A 21,417-nucleotide genomic window follows, 5' to 3' on the forward strand; every position below is an offset into this window, starting at 1 on the left:
AAAGAAAGCGAAAACACTCCTTTGAAACCAAAAAACTTGTTCAATTCCATTGTTTCTAAGTAAGTTTTTCAATTTTAGTAAATTTTTTTCTGATATTATAAATATATAATATATAATATATTATATTATAATAATATAATATAATAATAATAATATATTATATAATATATTATATATATATTATATATATATTATAATATATATAATATATTATATAATATATTATATTATTATTTCTTGTTTTATAATATATGAGAAAAAGCGTGCATCAAAATGTACAGTAAATTTTCGAAAGATTTTCTAAAAGCGCATTATTTTCGAATTCGTTAATGTATAGACAACCACCGGAAATTGGATCATCCTTAAATTTTAATTCTATGAGATCCTCGATATTTCGTAGAAGTGAAAATAAATTACCAAATATTCCAAAATACTTGACAGATTTTGAGAATGTGTTAAAAAATAATTTCGAACCGACTAAAAGCTTGTTTCGTGGCATTGTCGAAGTAAACGATGGATCGGCAGCTGCAATATTTGGATCGGATTTAATGATATCGTTATTAAATTCGTGTGACACAAAGAAAGTTGATATCGATGCAACTTTTTCGGTAAAAATATATAACAAAACAATTAATCTAAATAATATTATTTAATATATATTAATTTATTAATATATCTTAAATGTAAATATTATATTCTATATATTAAAAAAATTAAAATTTACATTTATTATTGTAATAATGAATTATAGGTTTCTCCACGTCAAATGTCAATTTATCAATTATACACTGTTCATATCCAAAATCGGGGTACAGTGAGTATATATGAAAATAAACCAACATTTTTAAACAAATTAATAAAATGTTTATTTAAATATAATTATACTGTCAATATCAATATTTTTTAAATTTTTTAGAATTTTTGTTCATTATGGGTTTTAATGACACGAAAAACCTTACTGTTATACACTGCCGTATGGAAAAAGATTTTGAATCTAGCTCCCAAATTGAAAGAGAATTTGATAGAAATCATGTCAGATTTCGAGACCGCTATACAAAAGTCAATAACCAACAGCATTTCAAAGGAGATCACAGTTAAAGCATGCTGGTTTCATTTCTGCCAGGTTATAATTATTCTGCATACATAAATCATTTAAATCATTTTTATATTTTTTTAGGTTAAAAAAAAGTTTTATTGATTACTTTTTTTTAAAAGTAACAAATGTATTTTTTCCATTTGTTAATTTAATTGTTTTAAGAAAATTTAACACTCAGTTTTCGATACGAAAGATTTCATTGACAATACCAAATCTCTTTCCATCAGAAACAATGAGATAATTTTATTGTTTTGAAAATTGTAATAATATTTTATAACATGAAATTATTCTAAAATTATAAATTATTATTTAGGCATTGTTAAGGTATTGGAAAAAACTAGGTTTAATTCGTAAAAAGGCTCCAAAAACTGTACTATGGATGGTGATGAACCTTGCGTTAGCACCTGATACTCGATTTTCAGAAGGTTTAGAATTGATAGAAAAAGTATGCAAGGATGATATACAAAATTTCAAAGATATTAAAACCTTTCTCGATTATGTCAAGAATCAGTGGATTCCTCTAGCATCTGTGCTATGTGTTTGTGATTGTAGCCAAAGAACAAACAATGCAGTAGAATCATTTCATAAAAACGCATTTGACGAATTAGGAGGCAATCATCCGCATATGTATGCTTTCTTAAGTAAGTTCTGAGTTATTTATAGACAAAAAGAAATAATCGAAAATTTTTCAGTGATTTAAATGTATTGTTTATTATTATTTAGTATTCGTATAGACTTCATATTGTACGAAAGTTTTTTTAAAATATCCAATGAAAATTCAAAACAGCAGTGGGGATATAATTATTTCTATTCGTATATTACTATAAGCATTCAAAATTAAAAAATTTAAGTTATGTTATACAATATAAAAAAATAATTAAAATAAAATCACAACTTACAAATCAAACAAATCATTATTAATAAATGATAATAGCAAAAATGGCGGCCTACATTGCTTCCGAAGATTTACAGTACTTAAGAGTTTTGAAAGGTTATTCCATTAGACGTAGAGAGTCGAAAACTTCTATTACCAACGACGCTCATATTCTTTATTGTCAAAAAGAATTGATTGATAAAAAGTAAGGAAACTAAAGAATTTTTTTTACATCCTATCATTACAATATTACTAACATAACTAACGTTATTATTATTATAATTATTATTATTATTATTATCATTATTAATATTATAATAACTTACCTTATTATTTATGTAATTAATATATTTTGATTATTAAATATAGAATTGATTTAGAAGAGTTTTTGAAAACAGTCGTTACACGTGAACATCAAAATCAATTAAAAGACTTGCTAGAAATTACTGGTATGCGATAAAAAGTTAAACCTATTTAAATATTGATAAAATTGTGATAATTTAATATAAAATATTTAATATTTCTAATATTGAAACGCTTGTTGAAAAAATATAACAAATTTTACGCATTATCAAAAAGTTTTTGAGGAGTTTCATATAATCACAATATGTATTTCAAAACGTATTAAAAAGATTGGAAATTTTGTATTACACAATTTAAAGACAAAATCACATATCACATTCTGAGGGGATAGGGAATCAAGCAATTTGTGACACGAATAAGAAAAAATGGCGTTAATGTACATACTAGAGTGTGAAAAGGGGTAGAGAGGGTAAAAAATGGTCAAAAATAGTGTGACGTAATATTTGGATAGCCCTTAAAGTATTTATATAAAACTAAAAAACTTTTTGATGCTGTAAATTGTAAAAACATAAAAAGTTAAAATACAATAAATTTATAGAATTATCAGCAACATTAGAAAAGGATATTGAGCCTACAACAACAAGAAAACGAAAACCAACAGAGAAAAAACAAAAAGACTTGAAGCCATCCTCAAAAAAAAGAGCGCCACGAGTTTAAAACACAAATATTTAATTCAACACGTTATCTTTAATGTTCAGTCATTTTTGACGAATAAAAAATTATTCCATATTTCGCAATGTAACAAATATAATTTCATACAATAAAAGTTTATACATACAAATTAAAATAGTCTTTATAATGTTGTGTCAAAAAGATTTGAATTGGTCTTTAAAGATTTGAAATCTTGAAAAATTATATTGTTGTATTGTCGGTCTTTGAACATTCGGTTCATGAAGATTCAAAATATTAAAATCTATATTAATGTACAGTCGGTCCATGAAGATTCGAAATTTTGAAAAATTATATTGTTGTAGAGTCGGTCTTTGTACAGTCGGTCCATGAAGATTCGAAATTTTGAAAAATTATATTGTTGTAGAGTCGGTCTTTGTACAGTCGGTCCATGAAGATTCGAAATTTTGAAAAATTATATTGTTGTAGAGTCGGTCTTTGTACAGTCGGTCCACAAAGATTCGAAATTTTGAAAAATTATATTGTTGTATAGTCGGTCTTTGTACAGTCGGTCCATGAAGATTCGAAATTTTGAAAAATTATATTGTTGTAGAGTCGGTCTTTGTACAGTCGGTCCACGAAGATTCGAAATTTTGAAAAATTATATTGTTGTAGAGTCGGTCTTTGTACAGTCGGTCCATGAAGATTCGAAATTTTGAAAAATTATATTGTTGTAGAGTCGGTCTTTGTACAGTCGGTCCATGAAGATTCGAAATTTTGAAAAATTATATTGTTGTAGAGTCGGTCTTTGTACAGTCGGTCCACGAAGATTCGAAATTTTGAAAAATTATATTGTTGTAGAGTCGGTCTTTGTACAGTCGGTCCACGAAGATTCGAAATTTTGAAAAACTATATTGTTGTAGAGTCGGTCTTTGTACAGTCGGTCCATGATGATTCGAAATTTTGAAAAATTATATTGTTGTAGAGTCGGTCTTTGTACAGTCGGTCCATGAAGATTCGAAATTTTGAAAAATTATATTGTTGTAGAGTCGGTCTTTGTACAGTCGGTCCATGAAGATTTGAAATTTTGAAAAATTATATTGTTGTAGAGTCGGTCTTTGTACAGTCGGTCCACGAAGATTCGAAATTTTGAAAAATTATATTGTTGTAGAGTCGGTCTTTGTACAGTCGGTCCACGAAGATTCGAAATTTTGAAAAACTATATTGTTGTAGAGTCGGTCTTTGTACAGTCGGTCCATGATGATTCGAAATTTTGAAAAATTATATTGTTGTAGAGTCGGTCTTTGTACAGTCGGTCCATGAAGATTCGAAATTTTGAAAAATTATATTGTTGTAGAGTCGGTCTTTGTACAGTCGGTCCATGAAGATTCGAAATTTTGAAAAATTATATTGTTGTATAGTCGGTCTTTGTACAGTCGGTCCATGAAGATTCGAAATTTTGAAAAATTATATTGTTGTAGAGTCGGTCTTTGTACAGTCGGTCCATGAAGATTCGAAATTTTGAAAAATTATATTGTTGTAGAGTCGGTCTTTGTACAGTCGGTCCATAAAGATTCAAAAGATTAAAAATTTCTAAAGATTATATTGTTGTACAGTCGGTCTTTGTACAGTTGGTCCATGAAAATTTAAAATATTAAAAAATTATATAGGTGTAGAGTCGGTCTTTGTACAATCGATCCATGAAGTGTCGGTCAGTTGAATATTTAATTTCTTTAGAGTTGAATACCTTGTAATCAGTTACTTTTTGTATAATCGGTCTATAGGTAATAATTATTATTGGCGAATTTTACTTTGTACAATAGGAAATGTACAGTCAGTCTTTGTTTAATTGGAAAAGGTGGAATTGAAGCCCTGCCATAAGATTTACTAAAATTCTGAACGTTCAAATAAACGAAATTTTTGTTGTGTCTAAATGTGTTTAACAATTACTGTGCAAAATGGAAAAACAATGTTAATTCAACATTTATTTAGTTAAAAATTAATTTTTTTTATGTATACAAAGTACTTTTTGGTCAGTCCATTATATTTCACCTGAAGCCGTTGCGGCCTATTTTTTATTTATTTATTTATTTAGATATATATACGGGCTGTGCCCATTCGTACAGTGTACTAAATATAATAAAAAGTATGACAGAATTAATTACAAAAATTAGTTGGCCGCATTTACATTATTATTATTATTATTATTATCATAAACAATCGCTCGCAAATTTTTTATAAATGAATTGATTGAAACACCAAAAAAATTAATGACACCATTAAACTCATTTGCCTCCCTACGCAACCTAAAAATTACTGAGTTATCAAGATAATTGGTTCTAGAAAACTGAATGCTAAACAATTGCGGATGTCTCATAGGTCTTTGTGGAATATGAAAATTAAATAATCGCAATAATCTAGAACAATTGATAAAACCGTTAATAATTTTAAATAAAAATAATAAATCAGCATATAAAAATCTCTGAGATATGGATGGTACTTTGAGTGATGCTCTTAAGTCAGTATAATCGTGGTTATGATAGTCAAGTACAATACCAATTTGTCTAGCTGTAAATCTTAAAAACCTATTTTGGACTCTCTCAATATCCATTATTAAATAAGTTTGACAAGGTCTCCACAACGTAGAGGCAAATTCGAGTATAGGTCTAACAAGCGCAAAATACAGCATTAGCAAGGCCCTCACATTATGAAACTGTTTTGCATTCCTCATGACGAAACCCAGGGCTCTAGTAGCTTTGTTAACTATATTTATGATGTGGTCAATGTACGAAAAAGTTTCATTAAGTAAAATTCCTAGGTCACTTATCATGGACACTCTGGACAATATAATACCATTAACTTTATAATTAGAAATAATTAATTTGAAAGATGACGAAAATGAAATTAATTTACATTTCAATATAATCAAAAAAAGATTATTTTTTTCGTTAGAGATTGGTACAAACAATTTTAAATCATCAGCAAATAAAAGAAACTTACAAAATCTAAAAATATTAATGTCGTTAATAAAAAGTAAAAATAGTAAAGGTCCAAGATTCGAGCCCTGAGGAACTCCAGGTGTAGGGTAAAAAACATCAGAATACTCGTAATCAACACGTACAGATAACGTTCTTTTTTCAAGATAACTTGCAAGCCATGTAAGCAAATTCTCAGAAAAACCAAGAGCCTCAAGCTTCGCAAGAAGAATACCATGGTCAACCTTGTCAAATGCTTTAGCGAAGTCCGTATAAATGACGTCAACCTGTAGACCATTAGCTAAATTGTTAAGAACAAAATTTGAAAAAACACACATGTTTGTCAAAACAGACCTACCCCTCATGAAACCATGCTGCTCCTCAATAATTGACGACTCAACTTGACGGTAAAGTTCGTCATGAACTATACTTTCAAAAATTTTAGAAACAGTACTTAAAATTATAATTAAGCGATAATTAATTACCTCCTTCTTGTCACCATCTTTGTGTACCGGGACAACAATTCCACGTTTCCATACAAGCGGGAAAACACCACAAGAAAGAGACCAATTGAATAAAATATAGAGTGGTTCAAGTAAAGCGGCACAGCATGATCTCAAGAGGGAGGGTGGAATGCCATCAGGGCCAGCACCCTTATTAATATCCAACGCTTTAAGCTTCAACATTATTGTTTCCCTTGATATTTGATTTAAAGTAACAAAATTGTTAATATTTTTACTAAAATCGGAGGCTGAGATATTTACTGAAGGCTGTGTGTAAACAGAATTAAAAAACGCTTTAAAACAATTCGCACTGTCAATTTTAGTGTTTACAGTATTTGGTCCATATATTACTTCATTCGGAATTCTCGAGTTACCACTTAAATTGTTGACGAACTTCCAAAATCTCTTAGGATTCGAAGTAATTGTGCTCTCAACACCAGTTATGTAATTTTTATAACATAGTTTAGATTTAAGTTTACATTCCGCTCGAAGTTGAGCGAAAACTAAGTAATCCTAAACAGAATTCGTACACTTATAATTTTGATGAGCAATTTTTTTTGACAAAACTAAACGCTTAAGTTCATAAGTAAACCATGACGGATATTTAGATGGTGCATATGATTTAATTGGTACACAGAAATTAAAAGCATTATAAAGTTGCTCATAAAAAATAGAAACTGCATCATCCAAACTAATCATATTCAATATAGTATTCCAATCAATATTCATTAAGTAAACGTTCAAATTAGCAATATCAGCATTCCTAAAATCATATCTATCCTGATTATTTGTAGAATTACATTTATTAGTATTCGTAAACTTATCATTACTAAAGATATTAAGAACAAGTGGTGGGTGGTGTTTATCAATAGAAAGAATGTTCTCTGACGCAAGCTTTAAAGAACAATTTGACGAATTTATAAATACCAAATCGAGAATATTGCCCGAAGCATTAGTAAACGTATTTATTTGTTTAATGTTTAAAAGGTCTAAAGATTCAGATATTCGATTGGCAATTTTATTATATGATTTGGAAGTACGTAACTTTGAAAAGCAAGAGGGTCCGCTATCAGAATGCGAACGCCACGAAACGAAAGGCATGTTGAAATCTCCAATAATAATTAAAATTGCTGATGGGAAAGAATTGTATACTTTTTCAATTATATTGCAAACAGTCAAGTAAGTATGAAAGGTAGAATTAGGGAGTATATAAAATGTGGCCAAAATATACAATATTTTTTTAGATAAAAACTTTACGAAAATATGTTCAACTGAATTGTCATTAGTGACTATAAGTGAAGCATTTAATGTTGAACTACATGCCACAAGAACACCACCACCACGAGAACACAGACTAGTATTTGCATTTCTATCAGAGCGAAAAATATTGTAATTTGAAAATCCAAGTTCCGAAAAGTGAAAAGATGAATTCAACCAAGTTTCGGAGAAAATAATTACATCATAAGTCACTGTTAACAAAGCTTGGCAAAGATCAACTAGTTTACTCCTCAGTCCCCTCACATTCTGATAGTAAACAGAGAACGACTGGAGAACAGCTGAAAATGTATTACACGAGGCAGCACGGGAAGCATTGGATGGGTCAACAGAATTACACAATTCGTTGACACCAATATCATGAAGCGTACAGGCATCATGACACACACACTGGTTCACTGCTTCAATCGTCGAGTAGTGGACACCAGTGACGGAGCTCCATGACGATAAGCTATGCGAACATTCGTCTCCCCTCCTTCGCGTCGTTCTTCTAACTCCCTCCTTAGCAATTTCATCTCTTCCTGCTGATTTTTTGTCATATCTCGCGACATAAAAAAATCTCAAAATTTGTAAAAATGATGTTTAATATCCATAGAATTCATTTTTCAGAATTCTTTTATAAAATTTTTTGAATTAAACTTAGAATTTTAATTTTTAAGTTGAGTTGCACAGTATAAAGGTTAGATTGACAGTTCTGAAAATTTAATAAAAAATCATGGAAATAATTTAGATAATACAACTTTCTTGATTGATATTTGTTAAAAATGAGCTAATTTACTTGTATAAATAGATTATTATGTAAACATACCCAAAATAATAGATAAAAATTGATTTTAAAACTTAACTATAAAATGTCAAAAGTCACTACATTTTATTTACACTTTTCTAAAAAGTTTACAAATATTAAAAAATTTATTACTACATAATGTAAAGTACTTTTAATATGCTTTCATATTATGTGCTAACTTTTTAATTTTATAATAAAGAAATATGAAAAACTTTACCTTTAATATTGAATGTTTCATGATTTTCAGTGATTTTAATCACTTATTTCTTCTCAGGTGCAAGACCAAAAAATTCCATTTTTGTCTTAATATTTAAGTTTGATTTTCTTTTCCATTCTATTAAATTTTGGTGATGGAGAACGAGCTACTTTGTAGTTTTATTCATGTTTAAAAAATCTGCTTCCAAAAGCGAGTTTGATGGTTAAAATGCAGGTAATTTTATAACACTGAAGTTGGCTATCTCAATAGTTTTGCAAAAATCTACTTGCATTTTAACCAACAAATTCGTTTTTTCAGCAGATTTTTTAAACTAAAAAGTAATTTGTTCTCCATCACCAAAATTTAATAGAATGGAAAAGAAGATCAAACTTTAATATTAAGACAAAAATGGGATTTTTTGGTCTTGCACCTGAGAAGAAATAAGTGATTAAAATCACTGAAGATCATGAAACACTCAATATTAAACGTAAAATTTTTTATATTTCTATATTATAAAATTAAAAAGTTAGCACATATTATGAAAGTACATTAAAAATACTTTACATTAAATAGTAATAAATTTATTAATATTTATAAACTTTTTAGAAAAGTGTAAATAAAATGTAGTGACTTTTGACATTTTATAGGTAAATTTTAAAATCAATTTTTATCTATTATTTTAGGTATGTTTACATAATAATCTATTTATACAAGTAAATTAGCTCATTTTTAACAAATATTAATCAAGAAATTTGTATTATCTAAATTATTTCCATGCTTTTTTATTAAATTTTCCTAACTGTCAATCTAACCTTTTTACTGTTCAACTCAACTTAAAAATTAAAATTCTAAGTTTAATTCAAAAAATTTTATAAAAGAATTCTCAAAAATTGAATTCTATGGATATTAAACATCATTTTTACAAATTATGAGATTTTTTTAAAAATAGGCCGCAAAGGCTTTATGTGAAATATAATGGACTGACCCTTTTATTAAAATATAAATTAAAACAAGCAAAAATAATATCGGGGTCAGTCCATTATATTTCACCTGAAGCCGTTGCGGCCTATTTTTAAAAAAATCTCATAGTTTGTAAAAATGATGTTTAATATCCATAGAATTCATTTTTGAGAATTCTTTTATAAAATTTTTTGAATTAATCTTAGAATTTTTATTTTTAAGTTGAGTTGCACAGTAAAAAGGTTAGATTGACAGTTATGAAAATTTAATAAAAAAGCATGGAAATAATTTAGATAATACAAATTTCTTGATTAATATTTGTTAAAAATGAGCTAATTTACTTGTATAAATAGATTATTATGTAAACATACCTAAAATAATAGATAAAAATTGATTTTAAAATTTACCTATGAAATGTCAAAAGTCACTACATTTTATTTACACTTTTCTAAAAAGTTTATAAATATTAATAAATTTATTACTATTTAATGTAAAGTATTTTTAATGTACTTTCATAATATGTGCTAACTTTTTAATTTTATAATATAGAAATATAAAAAATTTTACGTTTAATATTGAGTGTTTCATGATCTTCAGTGATTTTAATTACTTATTTCTTCTCAGGTGCAAGACCAAAAAATCCCATTTTTGTCTTAATATTAAACCCAGCAAACATTGTTACATAACAGTTATGTAACAGTTATATCACACGTGATATAACATGATATGAACATGTGACACGAAATGTCGTAACATGAGGGTCACAGTTACATAATTGTTACAAGAAGGGTGATATAACAATTATGTTGCAGCGTGATATTTAATTATTATATCACAGTTATGTAAATATGTTACATAATTAGAAGAATTTGATACATAATTGTTATATCACACTTATATCACATTGTGACTTATTATTATATCACAGTTATGTAAATATGTTACATAATTGTTATATCACACTTATATCACATTGTGACTTATTATTATATCACAATTATGAGATTCTGTTACATAATTTGATGAGCTTGTTATATAATTGTAACATCACTATTATGACCTACGTGAAAATTATTGTTATTATTTTTATTCAATAGATAATAACAAATGCCATTTGACATGGTAATATCCAAAAATAATTTTAGTAAAAAACTGATTTATTAATTAGTACATTTTTTAAACTTGATTTTTTTACAGATCTTTAATATTATTTATAAACATGTTCACAAGTTTATTTTATTCACATTTCACAACACTTATGTACAGATTAAATAGTAATTTTATTATTTTACATAACGCTTAGAATGAAAAATATCCGCTCGCATGTGGGATCGAACTCACGTCCCCCCGCCCTTGACGACCCGACGCAACGCATTTAAACCGCACGGCCACTGAAGGCTGGATGAGAATTCTCCTAATCTACTATATCAACTGCAGTGCCGTATATTCTGTTACTTACTGTTATGTAACTATTACGTAACAAAGACAAACTTGTGATTTTTTTATTTGTAATATACGATTAACGTGTTAATAAAAATATCTACCACACATTAGTCACAGTGTTCAGTAACAATTCTGTAACATTTACGTAACAATGTTACACACATATAAGTAACAATTTTGTAGCATTTACATAACAATGTCACACACATGTGAGTAACAAAAAGAAACGATTACAATTATACTAATCGGGATTACAAATTTTTATTTTATTCTGAAAATTCTATTTTTCTTCACATAAAATTTGAGAGTTATAAACTTTAAATTAATTTTAAATAAATTTGTTTAAATAAAAATTTTTCTTTATTAATTTCTGACAACTTTTTACAAAAAAAATTAAGATGTTTTTTAAATTATTAATAGACAAACTTTTCAGAGTACGTTAAAAAATTTTAAATAAAATTAAAAGTGAGTGATATATTAAATATCGTAAAATGTTCCAAAAGTCGGCTTCTTCACCCCACTTTACTTTTACGTACTTCTTTAAAAGTTTTGGACATTAATAATTATAATAAATAATACTGATAATAATTATTAATAATAATTTATTGTAAATTAATAAACTTAAACAGTTAAACTAGATTTATAATAAAAAATATTTATTCGAAACAATAATTATAAAATAGTGTTTCATGTTACATAACAGTTATGTAACAATTACATAATTTTATTGCGTAACAGAGAGACTACAATTTTACGTAACAATTTTGTAACGACAGTTACAGAACATTGTTACTTTTATGTTACATAAAAATTACATAACAGTTACGTAATTTAGCTCTTATTACTACAGAAATGTTACGTAACAGTTACAGAACATGTTTGCTATTTAAATAATTTGTTTTTAAATATTTTAGTTGTAATAAAGACTTAAAATGTCAATTATTTATATTGACGGTTGTTACTTTTTTGTATTTTTCATTTAAAAAATTGCAAACATAGCCTACAATTTTTTGCTTCTAAGTTCCCTTTCTTCAAATCGCGTCACATATAATTAATAAAAATGTAAAATATAATTTTTTAATTTTTAAAAAATAAACTATAAAAATACATTACCATTATATTCACGATAGTAAAAATGAATATATATATATAATATTAATTCTGTTTATAAGGTTTAATCTCTTCATTGGATAAGTTGTGAATATTGGAATAAATAAATTTATTATTTAATATAGTACTAGAACCAAAAGGGCGCGCGTTGCGCGCCCACTCCTGGTCCTTTGACACACAAAATAAAACCTTAATGTAACCTTACATTAAATCTTAATTTAATAAAAACATATATGTTTATATTTTAATAATTATTTTTCTGTTAATAAGATTGTTTAAAAAATTTTTAATTTTTTTAATCTAAGTTTGACGAATTGAATTTTCTATAAAAAATTACACGTTAATGCCTATAAAAAATTCTCATTCTGGAGAAAATCACCTTTAAAATAAGCCTAAAATCATTAAAAAGCATTCAGTATTTTAGAAGTCATTAAAATTTTTGTAAAACATTGAAAATTATCATTTTTTAAAAATGTCTAAATAAAATATTGATTAAATGACTTGAAAAATTATGTACAAACTCCAAGGATTAATTTAAAAAGAGAAAAATCAGTAACCTTCTATATTACAGAAATTGTGTAGATTTTTCTGCCAAAATACAGGCGAAATTTTTTTTAAATTAATACTTGGAGTTTTGCACATCAATACAGGGTAATTTAATTTTCCCAAAATATTGAGAACATTCTTGAATTTGCAATTGTTCTAAAGAATTGTTAATAACAATTTTAAAATTTCATTTTTTAACAATCCCTTTATTTTATCATTAAAGTATAGACTTTAAGCTTTAATTAAAAAAAATTACTTAATTATTACTTTCTCATAGAGGAAGTATTGTAATACCAAAATTTTTCGAGTTCGATTTTTTGATATATCTTTATCTTATTTGACCTCAGGAGTTGCGGACATAAAGTGAGCGTACTTTGTGATAGATTAATAAAGTTTAACTAAATTTTTTTTGGATTTTTAATTTTCCAAAAACACGTTTTTTGCCCATAACTTTAAAAAAATGTTAGGACACCTATAAATGTTTTTCCATAATTTTGTAGAGTTTTTTTAAACGCATCTTTTGAGTTCTAATTGAACATTTTTCGTCCATATTACCGGAGATATTAAACTTTTAAAAATCATAAATTTTGGAAAAAAATATTTTTTTGAAAATTTTGTTAAAAAATGTAGAAGTAATCTTAAAATTATCGTTACCAACTTGTAGAGCATTATAAAACGATTCGATTGACTTATTTTTGAACCTAATTCGATAATAAATTTCGAAATTATTGGTATTTTAAAAACCAAAAATTGTGGAAAATGACATTTTCTCAACGTTTTTGTTTGAAAATTTTTGTTTAACTATTAAACTATTATAACTATATTGTAGAGTATTTAAAACTACATTGATTGACCTAAGATTCAATCACTTTTACCATATTTATAAAAAGTTATTCATATATTTTCCTATTATTATTATTATCTCTATGAGGAAGCAAAGTGTTCATGAAATGAGCGCACCAAAATTATAAAAAATATACAACTTCCCGGGTAGCAATTGAAGTCTGGATCAGGTCTGTAACTGATCTGGTTAGATCTGGGCCAGATCTGGTAACCAAGTCTGTGCCAAAGCTGGTTTGAAACGCGGAACATGTCTGAAACGTGTATATAACCAGATTTGATTTTCTCTGTTGTTCGTATGGTAACAAGGCGTTCGACAGTACCTAGCGTGGGTTCTTGCTTTTTTCTGGTCATTGCTTTGCTGTTTATTATAATAGCTTTGCTTTTTGTAAAATTTGTGTTTTTAGTTGAAAATATATTTAATTTAAATACAATAATAATATTTTCATCTTTTGCAATTAATAAAATAGGCATTTTTCAAATGAATAAGATTGTTTTTAAATAAATTACAAAAAGCAAAATTTAAGTTAAATTTAAATGTTTTAAATTGTTTATTTTTTAATTTTTTTCAATTTTTTTTTCATTTTAAGCTGGAAGAACTACTTAAATACACACTCCTAAACGCAGTATTTCATTTTTTTTTTTTATTAAAGTCGTAGATTATAATTATATTAAGAAAATTCCTAAACGCAGGGATTCGAGCACCTAACTATATATCGCAACGCAGGTTTTGGTGACGTAGGGGACGCAAGATAAAACGCTTTAACCGCTCGACCATCTCGGAGGTCTGAGAATCTGGGCTTAGAGAAAAATTGCATTCAAAAAGCAGAGCAAATAGACTCTCTTTCTCTCTCTCACTTACTGAAACCCGAAAGAAAAGATAGGTAGAACCCCTGCGGTTCAGGGTTACTTTACGCGCTCATGCTACGTTTGGGAAACTCCCAAAAGTTGTTTATATAGTACATTTTCAGATTTCTCGGTTTTTAATTTATAAGCATAAATTACTTGTGTAGAGTAATAATTATAGAATTTATTGTAAATACAGGGATTTGTTTCCGAGTAAATATTTTCGAATATTAGGTTAAACAATTATAAATCTGAATTCAGTCCAATAGATACATTAAGTAACCAACTGTTTAGTAAAGTAATTTTAAAAAGCATACAGAAGGAAATGTTTTGCATTATAAGGGTCATAAAATATAAATATTCGTGAAACGACAAGAACAATTATATTTTAATTGTGCTCTCTAAATTTGAATCAGTTAAAAATCACTGGGTTAACTAACAATAAATGACTGACATTTTACTTCTGCAATCAGTTAAAATTAACTTATTGTCAATGACAAAATTAATGGTTATCAGTAAAAAACAACTAAAAATTGGTCAAATTTTATCAATATTTCAGTGTATTACAAATTATTATTGTTATGAATAAATATTCGGTATTTTATAGTATATAATGAAAAAATTAATATTATGAGCTACTCATTAATTAATCTCATTAAGCTTAATTAATAATTCTTATTTAATTATAATTGAATCAGTTAAATGAGTGTACTAAAATATCAGTTATTTTTAACTGACAATCAGATATGCTTTTCTGAAAATTAGTTATTTTTAACTAATTCAAATATAGAGAATGATCATTAAAATAGTAAAGAGAAATTTGTAGCAGTACAAAGTTAAAATTTCGGTTTTCTCTTAATATACTTCTGTACGTCGCTATCCTTATTTTCCTACCTGTTCAAGGGCTCAATCGGTTTCACCTTACCGACTTTTCATTATTTGTGCAATTGGTTTAGTAGTTTTGGTACCTGCATATAGATAGAGCTGTTTAATTGGTTACCAAGTCTGCTTCTGGTTTGGACCATGTAAAATTCCAGATCCGTTCCAGATCTAGAATAACAGGTCTGCATCAGATCTGTACTCTGGTAGCGACTTGGATTTTGCTACCCGGGTTGGCAGCGGTTTCTTTATTTGTTTCAAAGTAATAATAGCATGAAAATAAAATGATCTAAAACTTTAACACCAAATTACTTTAACAATACAATTTTTTTTGAAAAAGTTTCCCTTATTGTGAAAAAATTTTTTTTTCCTTATTGGGTCAAAACCCATTATATTAAAACATCAAAGATGTTTTTGTTGGGATTAAATTATTCTCTAATTAATGATTTATTACCATTTATTAAATCAATTTTAATTAATTGTGCACTATCTGCAAAAATTATGTAAATGCTACATTTTAGTGCTATAAATAATTTTTTCATTTTGCAAAATGTATTAATTAACATTTTTCCCGTCTAAGACACTAAAACTCAATATAAGTATTCAAAAATTAAACTTAAAAGTAAAATTTAATTAACTTTCCAAAATCATTAAAAAATTACTTGACTTTGTCTTGTTTAATAAAATTAATATAATTTTGGAAATACTTTACATGTTTTAATGTTCTTTAGATAAAGCTGAAATAAGCATTCAGTTTATTTTAATTCAATTAATGTTAATAGTATTAATTTATGCTAATAGTATTTAACATTAAAATCTACAAGTAAATATGTAAATAAAAAGCCAAACATGACAGAATTTTATGTATTATCCTAACTTCAATGCTTGGCCATTTCTAGTTAAAAAAAGTATCAAGCTAAAACAAAAATTGTCTGTTTCAAAACATTTACAATATAAAATGTTTTTTGCCGTTTTTCGCGAATTTTTTTTTTAAAGTAAGAATTTTTTTGAATGAAATAAAACATTTCTACTATGTTGTTCATATATTTTACTGTAACTCATATTTTTTATAAGCGTTTATATCAAAAATCTTCCAAATTTTGAGCTATTGCATATAGAGCTGCTCCGCCGGAGTTCATGACTGCCGTGCAGTCCTGAGCCAACAAATTTTGTCCGAAAGCAAAAAATCAAGTTTATTCATATTTTATAAATATTTTATTATTAAGTGAACTAACTTTTAAGTGAAAATATTAAAAATTGACACTACTTTAAAAAAAAATTCGATTTTTTGCCTACTTTTTTGCAACTTTCTTATTTTAAAAAAGGTACTAAAAATTTTTTTTCTTTTCAAGTTTAGTTCACTTAATAATAAATTTAATAACGAACAATTTCCAATTTTTTATTTTAAAATCGGTCAATAACTTTTTGAGCTACACTGCACGGCAATTTTAAAAATCATGTTTTGAGAAAAACGCATTTAAAAAAATAGTATCAAAAATTGATATTTAGGGGAGAGTCTCCAGTTGTGAGACACCTCCAGTTGTGAGACAGTCAATTTTTTTTAACATGCAATATTAAAAAGCCGATTGGTTTATATAAAAACATTTCTTTTTATATGAGCCAACTTTTTCGTGTACGCCGAAGCGGATATATAAACTGTTTTTGTTAAATACCAACACTGTGTGTGATAATCGACTAAAAAGCGTTTTTTCAATAAATGCAAAGTACTTTTTTTCCAAGTTAATTAATTGGAAAAGGTAAATGTAATGCATTTTCTTTTAGTGTTTTCCTTATATTTCGTGATGCAATATTGCATTGTTCCAATCTACGGTTGAAAATTATTTAATTTTCCTTTTTCAAAATAGCGCCAATTTCTGGGTGTGAGACACAGCATATCACCAGTTGTGAGACGGTGTCAACAACCATCTGGGCAGCATAAAAAATACGACTTTGCAGGCATACTATTTAAATGTTGTTTTTATTTTTTTTTCTAGTATTTTTGGGCATGTCAAGTGGAAAAAAGTCAATTGATTCAGAAGAAATCAATTTTAATGCTCTTGTTGAAGCTATTAAATTGTGTTTATTTGATAGTCATATTTTGGCGAATAAATATTATTATTATAATGATTCTAGAACTGGCACCTTATTATTATGGCACCTGTTTATTACCTTCAAGACTCTAATTTTGAACTGAAATAAAAAATATTCTTTTTTTGTTTAAGACAACATAAACTTTTTTATAATAAAAAACTGGGTACTGGTTTAAGATTTATTAAAAAAATATTAAACCATGTAAAGTATTTCTGAAATTATATTAATTTTTTAATAAAACAAGGCAAACTTAAGGACGAGATCAAGCATTTTTAAAATGATTCTAGAAAGTTATTTAAATTTCTTTACAAGTTTAATTGTTGAAAAAGTAGATAATGTTAGTGACTTAGGCGGGAAAGTTGTTAATTTATTACTTGCATTTCTTAATTACAAAAAAGAAAAATCATTTTATATCACTAAAAAGTAGTATTTTACACAATTTTTAAAAACTTACCTCCTTATCCTTATTTTTAATCACAAAAATTTTTTTCGTCTTTTAATTTTGAAAAGAGAAAAAAAGTGTTCTTCACATTGCACTTTTATTTTTCTGTATTATATAATGCGAAAATCTGTTAATAAACTATAACTACACTGTAAAAAAAGAGAGTTAAATTTTAACTCCCCAGGGGATTCTATAAAAGTCGCACCCATTGGGGAGTTAATGCCAGGGGAGTTAAATAAAGAGAGTTAAAACTTCACACCCAAATGCTAACTCCCCAATGAAAAAATAACTCGCGCGGGTGTTGAATGAAGGGAGTTAGAAATTAACTCTCTTTTGGAGTTGATTTTTAACTCGAAAAATTTCACTCCAAACTCCCGAGTCCGTTAACTCCATAAATTTTTTACAGTGTATATATGTATACTCAAGTATAAAATAGACTACCAACTCTCTCTCCTCTCTCTCTCTCTGGTCACTCAATAGACGGCCTACTGGTTGAAAGAAACCCTTCAAACAATAGGCCAGGTACTCCAGCAGGCCTTTCGTTTCTCTTTAAATTTTATATATATATATATATATCTTTCAAATATCTTTCTGTCTTCTTCTTTCTAAATAAATAACATAAATCGGTCCCTGTTTATAACGCAGAAAATCTAACGCTACTGCTTTCTTCCTCTTTCCAAATAGAAATAACATAAATCGGTCTCTGTTTATAACGCAGAAAATCTAACGCTATTGCTTTCTTTCTCTTTCGAGGATAAGCAACATTAGACTGTCTCTCTTTACCTAATTTGCATATCTACTCGTTTCATATTAAGGATTCTTTAAATATTCAAATTAAAATTTGCCTTGTTATGTTAACCTGAGGAACTAAAGCAAAAATTTCTTTTTAAAAAGAATAAGCAATTGCTTTGCGTGTATTGCTTTTGTTTTTAGGAAAAAATTGCCTATGTAAAAAACACATTCTGCCTATTATTTATTTAAGTGCAGTTTAAAAGAATGTATCACATTGTTGTATAATACGTATGTTATGAAACTATGTTACTGTTATATCACGTCCCAGTAACAGTGTTAATATTTCATTATATAATAGTTACATAATAATATTGTCACAGTGTGATATAATAATGTGACCTACTTTATTAATTATAACAAAATTATGTATTTATTATGTCACACAGTTTCGTATCAGTTATGTAACAATTAGAGAACGATGCAATAAGACAAAAATTATTACTCTGTGATGTAATGAATATATCACACAGTTATATAATAGTTATTTGAAAAAATTATGTAACTGTTATATCACCATCCAGTAACAGTGTTATATAACAGTGTTACTATCTCATTATATAATGGTTACATAATAATATTGTCACAGTGTGATATAATAATGTAACCTACTTTATTAATTATAACAAAATTATGTATCTGTTATGTCACACAGTTTCGTAACAGTTATGTAACAATTAGAGAACAATCTAACAAGACAAAAATTATCACTCTGTGATGTAATGAATATATCACACAGTTATATAATAGTTATTTGAAAAAATTATGTAACTATTATATCACCATTCAGTAACAGTGTTATATAATATTGTTACTATCTCATTATGTAGTTGTTACATAACAATATTGTCACAGTGAGACATAACAAGGTGCTTTATTTGTTATGTAACACTTACGTAACGTGTTTGCTGGGAAGTTTGATCTTCTTTTCCATTCTATTAAATTTTGGTGATGGAGAACAAATTACTTTTCAGTTTAAAAAATCTGCTGAAAAAACGAATTTGTTGGTTAAAATGCAAGTAGATTTTTGCAAAACTATTGAGATAGCCAACTTCAGTGTTATAAAATTACCTGCATTTTAACCAACAAACTCGCTTTTGGAAGCAGATTTTTTAAACATGAATAAAACTACAAAGTAGCTCGTTCTCCATCACCAAAATTTAATAGAATGGAAAAGAAAATCAAACTTAAATATTAAGACAAAAATGGAATTTTTTGGTCTTGCACCTGAGAAGAAATAAGTGATTAAAATCACTGAAAATCATGAAACATTTAATATTAAAGGTAAAATTTTTCATATTTCTTTATTATAAAATTAAAAAGTTAGCACATAATATGAAAGTTTATTGAAAGTACTTTACATTATGTAGTAATAAATTTTTTAATATTTATAAACTTTTTAGAAAAGTGTAAATAAAATGTAGTGACTTTTGACATTTTATAGTTAAGTTTTAAAATCAATTTTTATCTATTATTTTGGGTATGTTTACATAATAATCTATTTATACAAGTAAATTAGCTCATTTTTAACAAATATCAATCAAGAAATTTGTATTATCTAAATTATTTCCATGATTTTTTATTAAATTTTCATAACTGTCAATCTAACCTTTGTACTGTGCAACTCAACTTAAAAATTAAAATTCTAAGTTTAATTCAAAAAATTTTATAAAAGAATTCTCAAAAATGAATTCTATGGATATTAAACATCATTTTTACAAATTATGAGATTTTTTTAAAAATAGGCCGCAACGGCTTCAGGTGAAATATAATGGACTGACCCATCGGCTATAATTTCAACGTTTTAAACTTTAGAGACACACTGCTAACCTTACTTTCAAGGGTTATGATAGGAGCCGCGAAAATACCCACATGTTAAAAAAAAGATGTCTCCATTATCGTGACTGTAAATATTTAATAAAAATCAATTTTTTTTAACTAAACAAATTTTTTTTATAAAGAATAACAATAAATTTACCAAAATATAAAAAAATAATCATCTCTTAGAGTTTTATATAATTTAAAAACAATAATTTTTGACACCACTGCAGAGTTGAATCTCAAACACAGGTGAGCCACTTTGAACTTTTTTCAGACAACAAATTTTAAAACATTTTTAATAAATTGAGTAATAGAAAAATAATCAAAAATATGATGCATATTGTAATGTCTTAGTTGTCAGGTTCAAGGAGTGATTTTTTAGTGTCAAAAATTTTTTATAGGGGAGAGTCTCCAGTTGTGAGACGGGTTTCATTTTTGACCCGTAAATTGTAAACGGGTACACGAAATTGTAAATAAAATACACCGTTCGAAAGGTAACAGAAATACGCAACTTTTATTAAAAGAAAGTATAGTGTTTCGATGAACTCAAAAAATTTTACGATACATTTTCCGAGCACATCGCTTTTTTCAAAAAAAAAAAATGTCTCCAGTTGTGAGACACTCATTAAAAATTGCTAAAATTTAATAAGTTTGACATAAAACGTTATGTTTAGTAGAAATAATTAAATATATTAATAATATATATTATTATATACTAAATAATAATATTTATTCGACAAAATATGACTATCAAATAAACACAATTTAATAGCTTCAACAAGAGCATTAAAATTGATTTCTTCTGAATCAATTGACTTTTTTCCACTTGACATGCCCAAAAATACTAGAAAAAAAATCAAAACAACATTTAAATAGTATGCCTGCAAAGTCGTATTTTTTATGCTGCCCAGATGGGTGTTGACACCGTCTCACAACTGGTGATATGCTGCGTCTCACACCCAGAAATTGGCG

The 21,417-nt window shown here is 26.9% G+C and overlaps 2 protein-coding genes across 2 annotated transcripts in view; both read left to right on the forward strand.

The window, feature by feature from the left end:
• Nucleotides 1-21,417, forward strand: part of LOC122503056 (fructose-1,6-bisphosphatase 1) — a 234,278-nt gene that overhangs the window by 49,172 nt on the left and 163,689 nt on the right. The window lies entirely within an intron of this gene.
• On the forward strand, nt 229-3,006 carry LOC122503052. The gene is made up of 5 exons (XM_043613458.1): nt 229-608; nt 752-1,123; nt 1,410-1,737; nt 2,031-2,175; nt 2,340-3,006. The coding sequence occupies exons 2-5, from the start codon at nt 941-943 to the stop codon at nt 2,428-2,430; spliced, it is 747 nt and encodes a 248-aa protein (XP_043469393.1). The 5' UTR covers nt 229-608; nt 752-940; the 3' UTR covers nt 2,431-3,006.

This window comes from Leptopilina heterotoma, unplaced genomic scaffold (assembly GCF_015476425.1).
Source record: "Leptopilina heterotoma isolate Lh14 unplaced genomic scaffold, ASM1547642v1 Lhet_242, whole genome shotgun sequence".
Taxonomy (NCBI): Eukaryota; Metazoa; Arthropoda; class Insecta; order Hymenoptera; family Figitidae; genus Leptopilina; species Leptopilina heterotoma.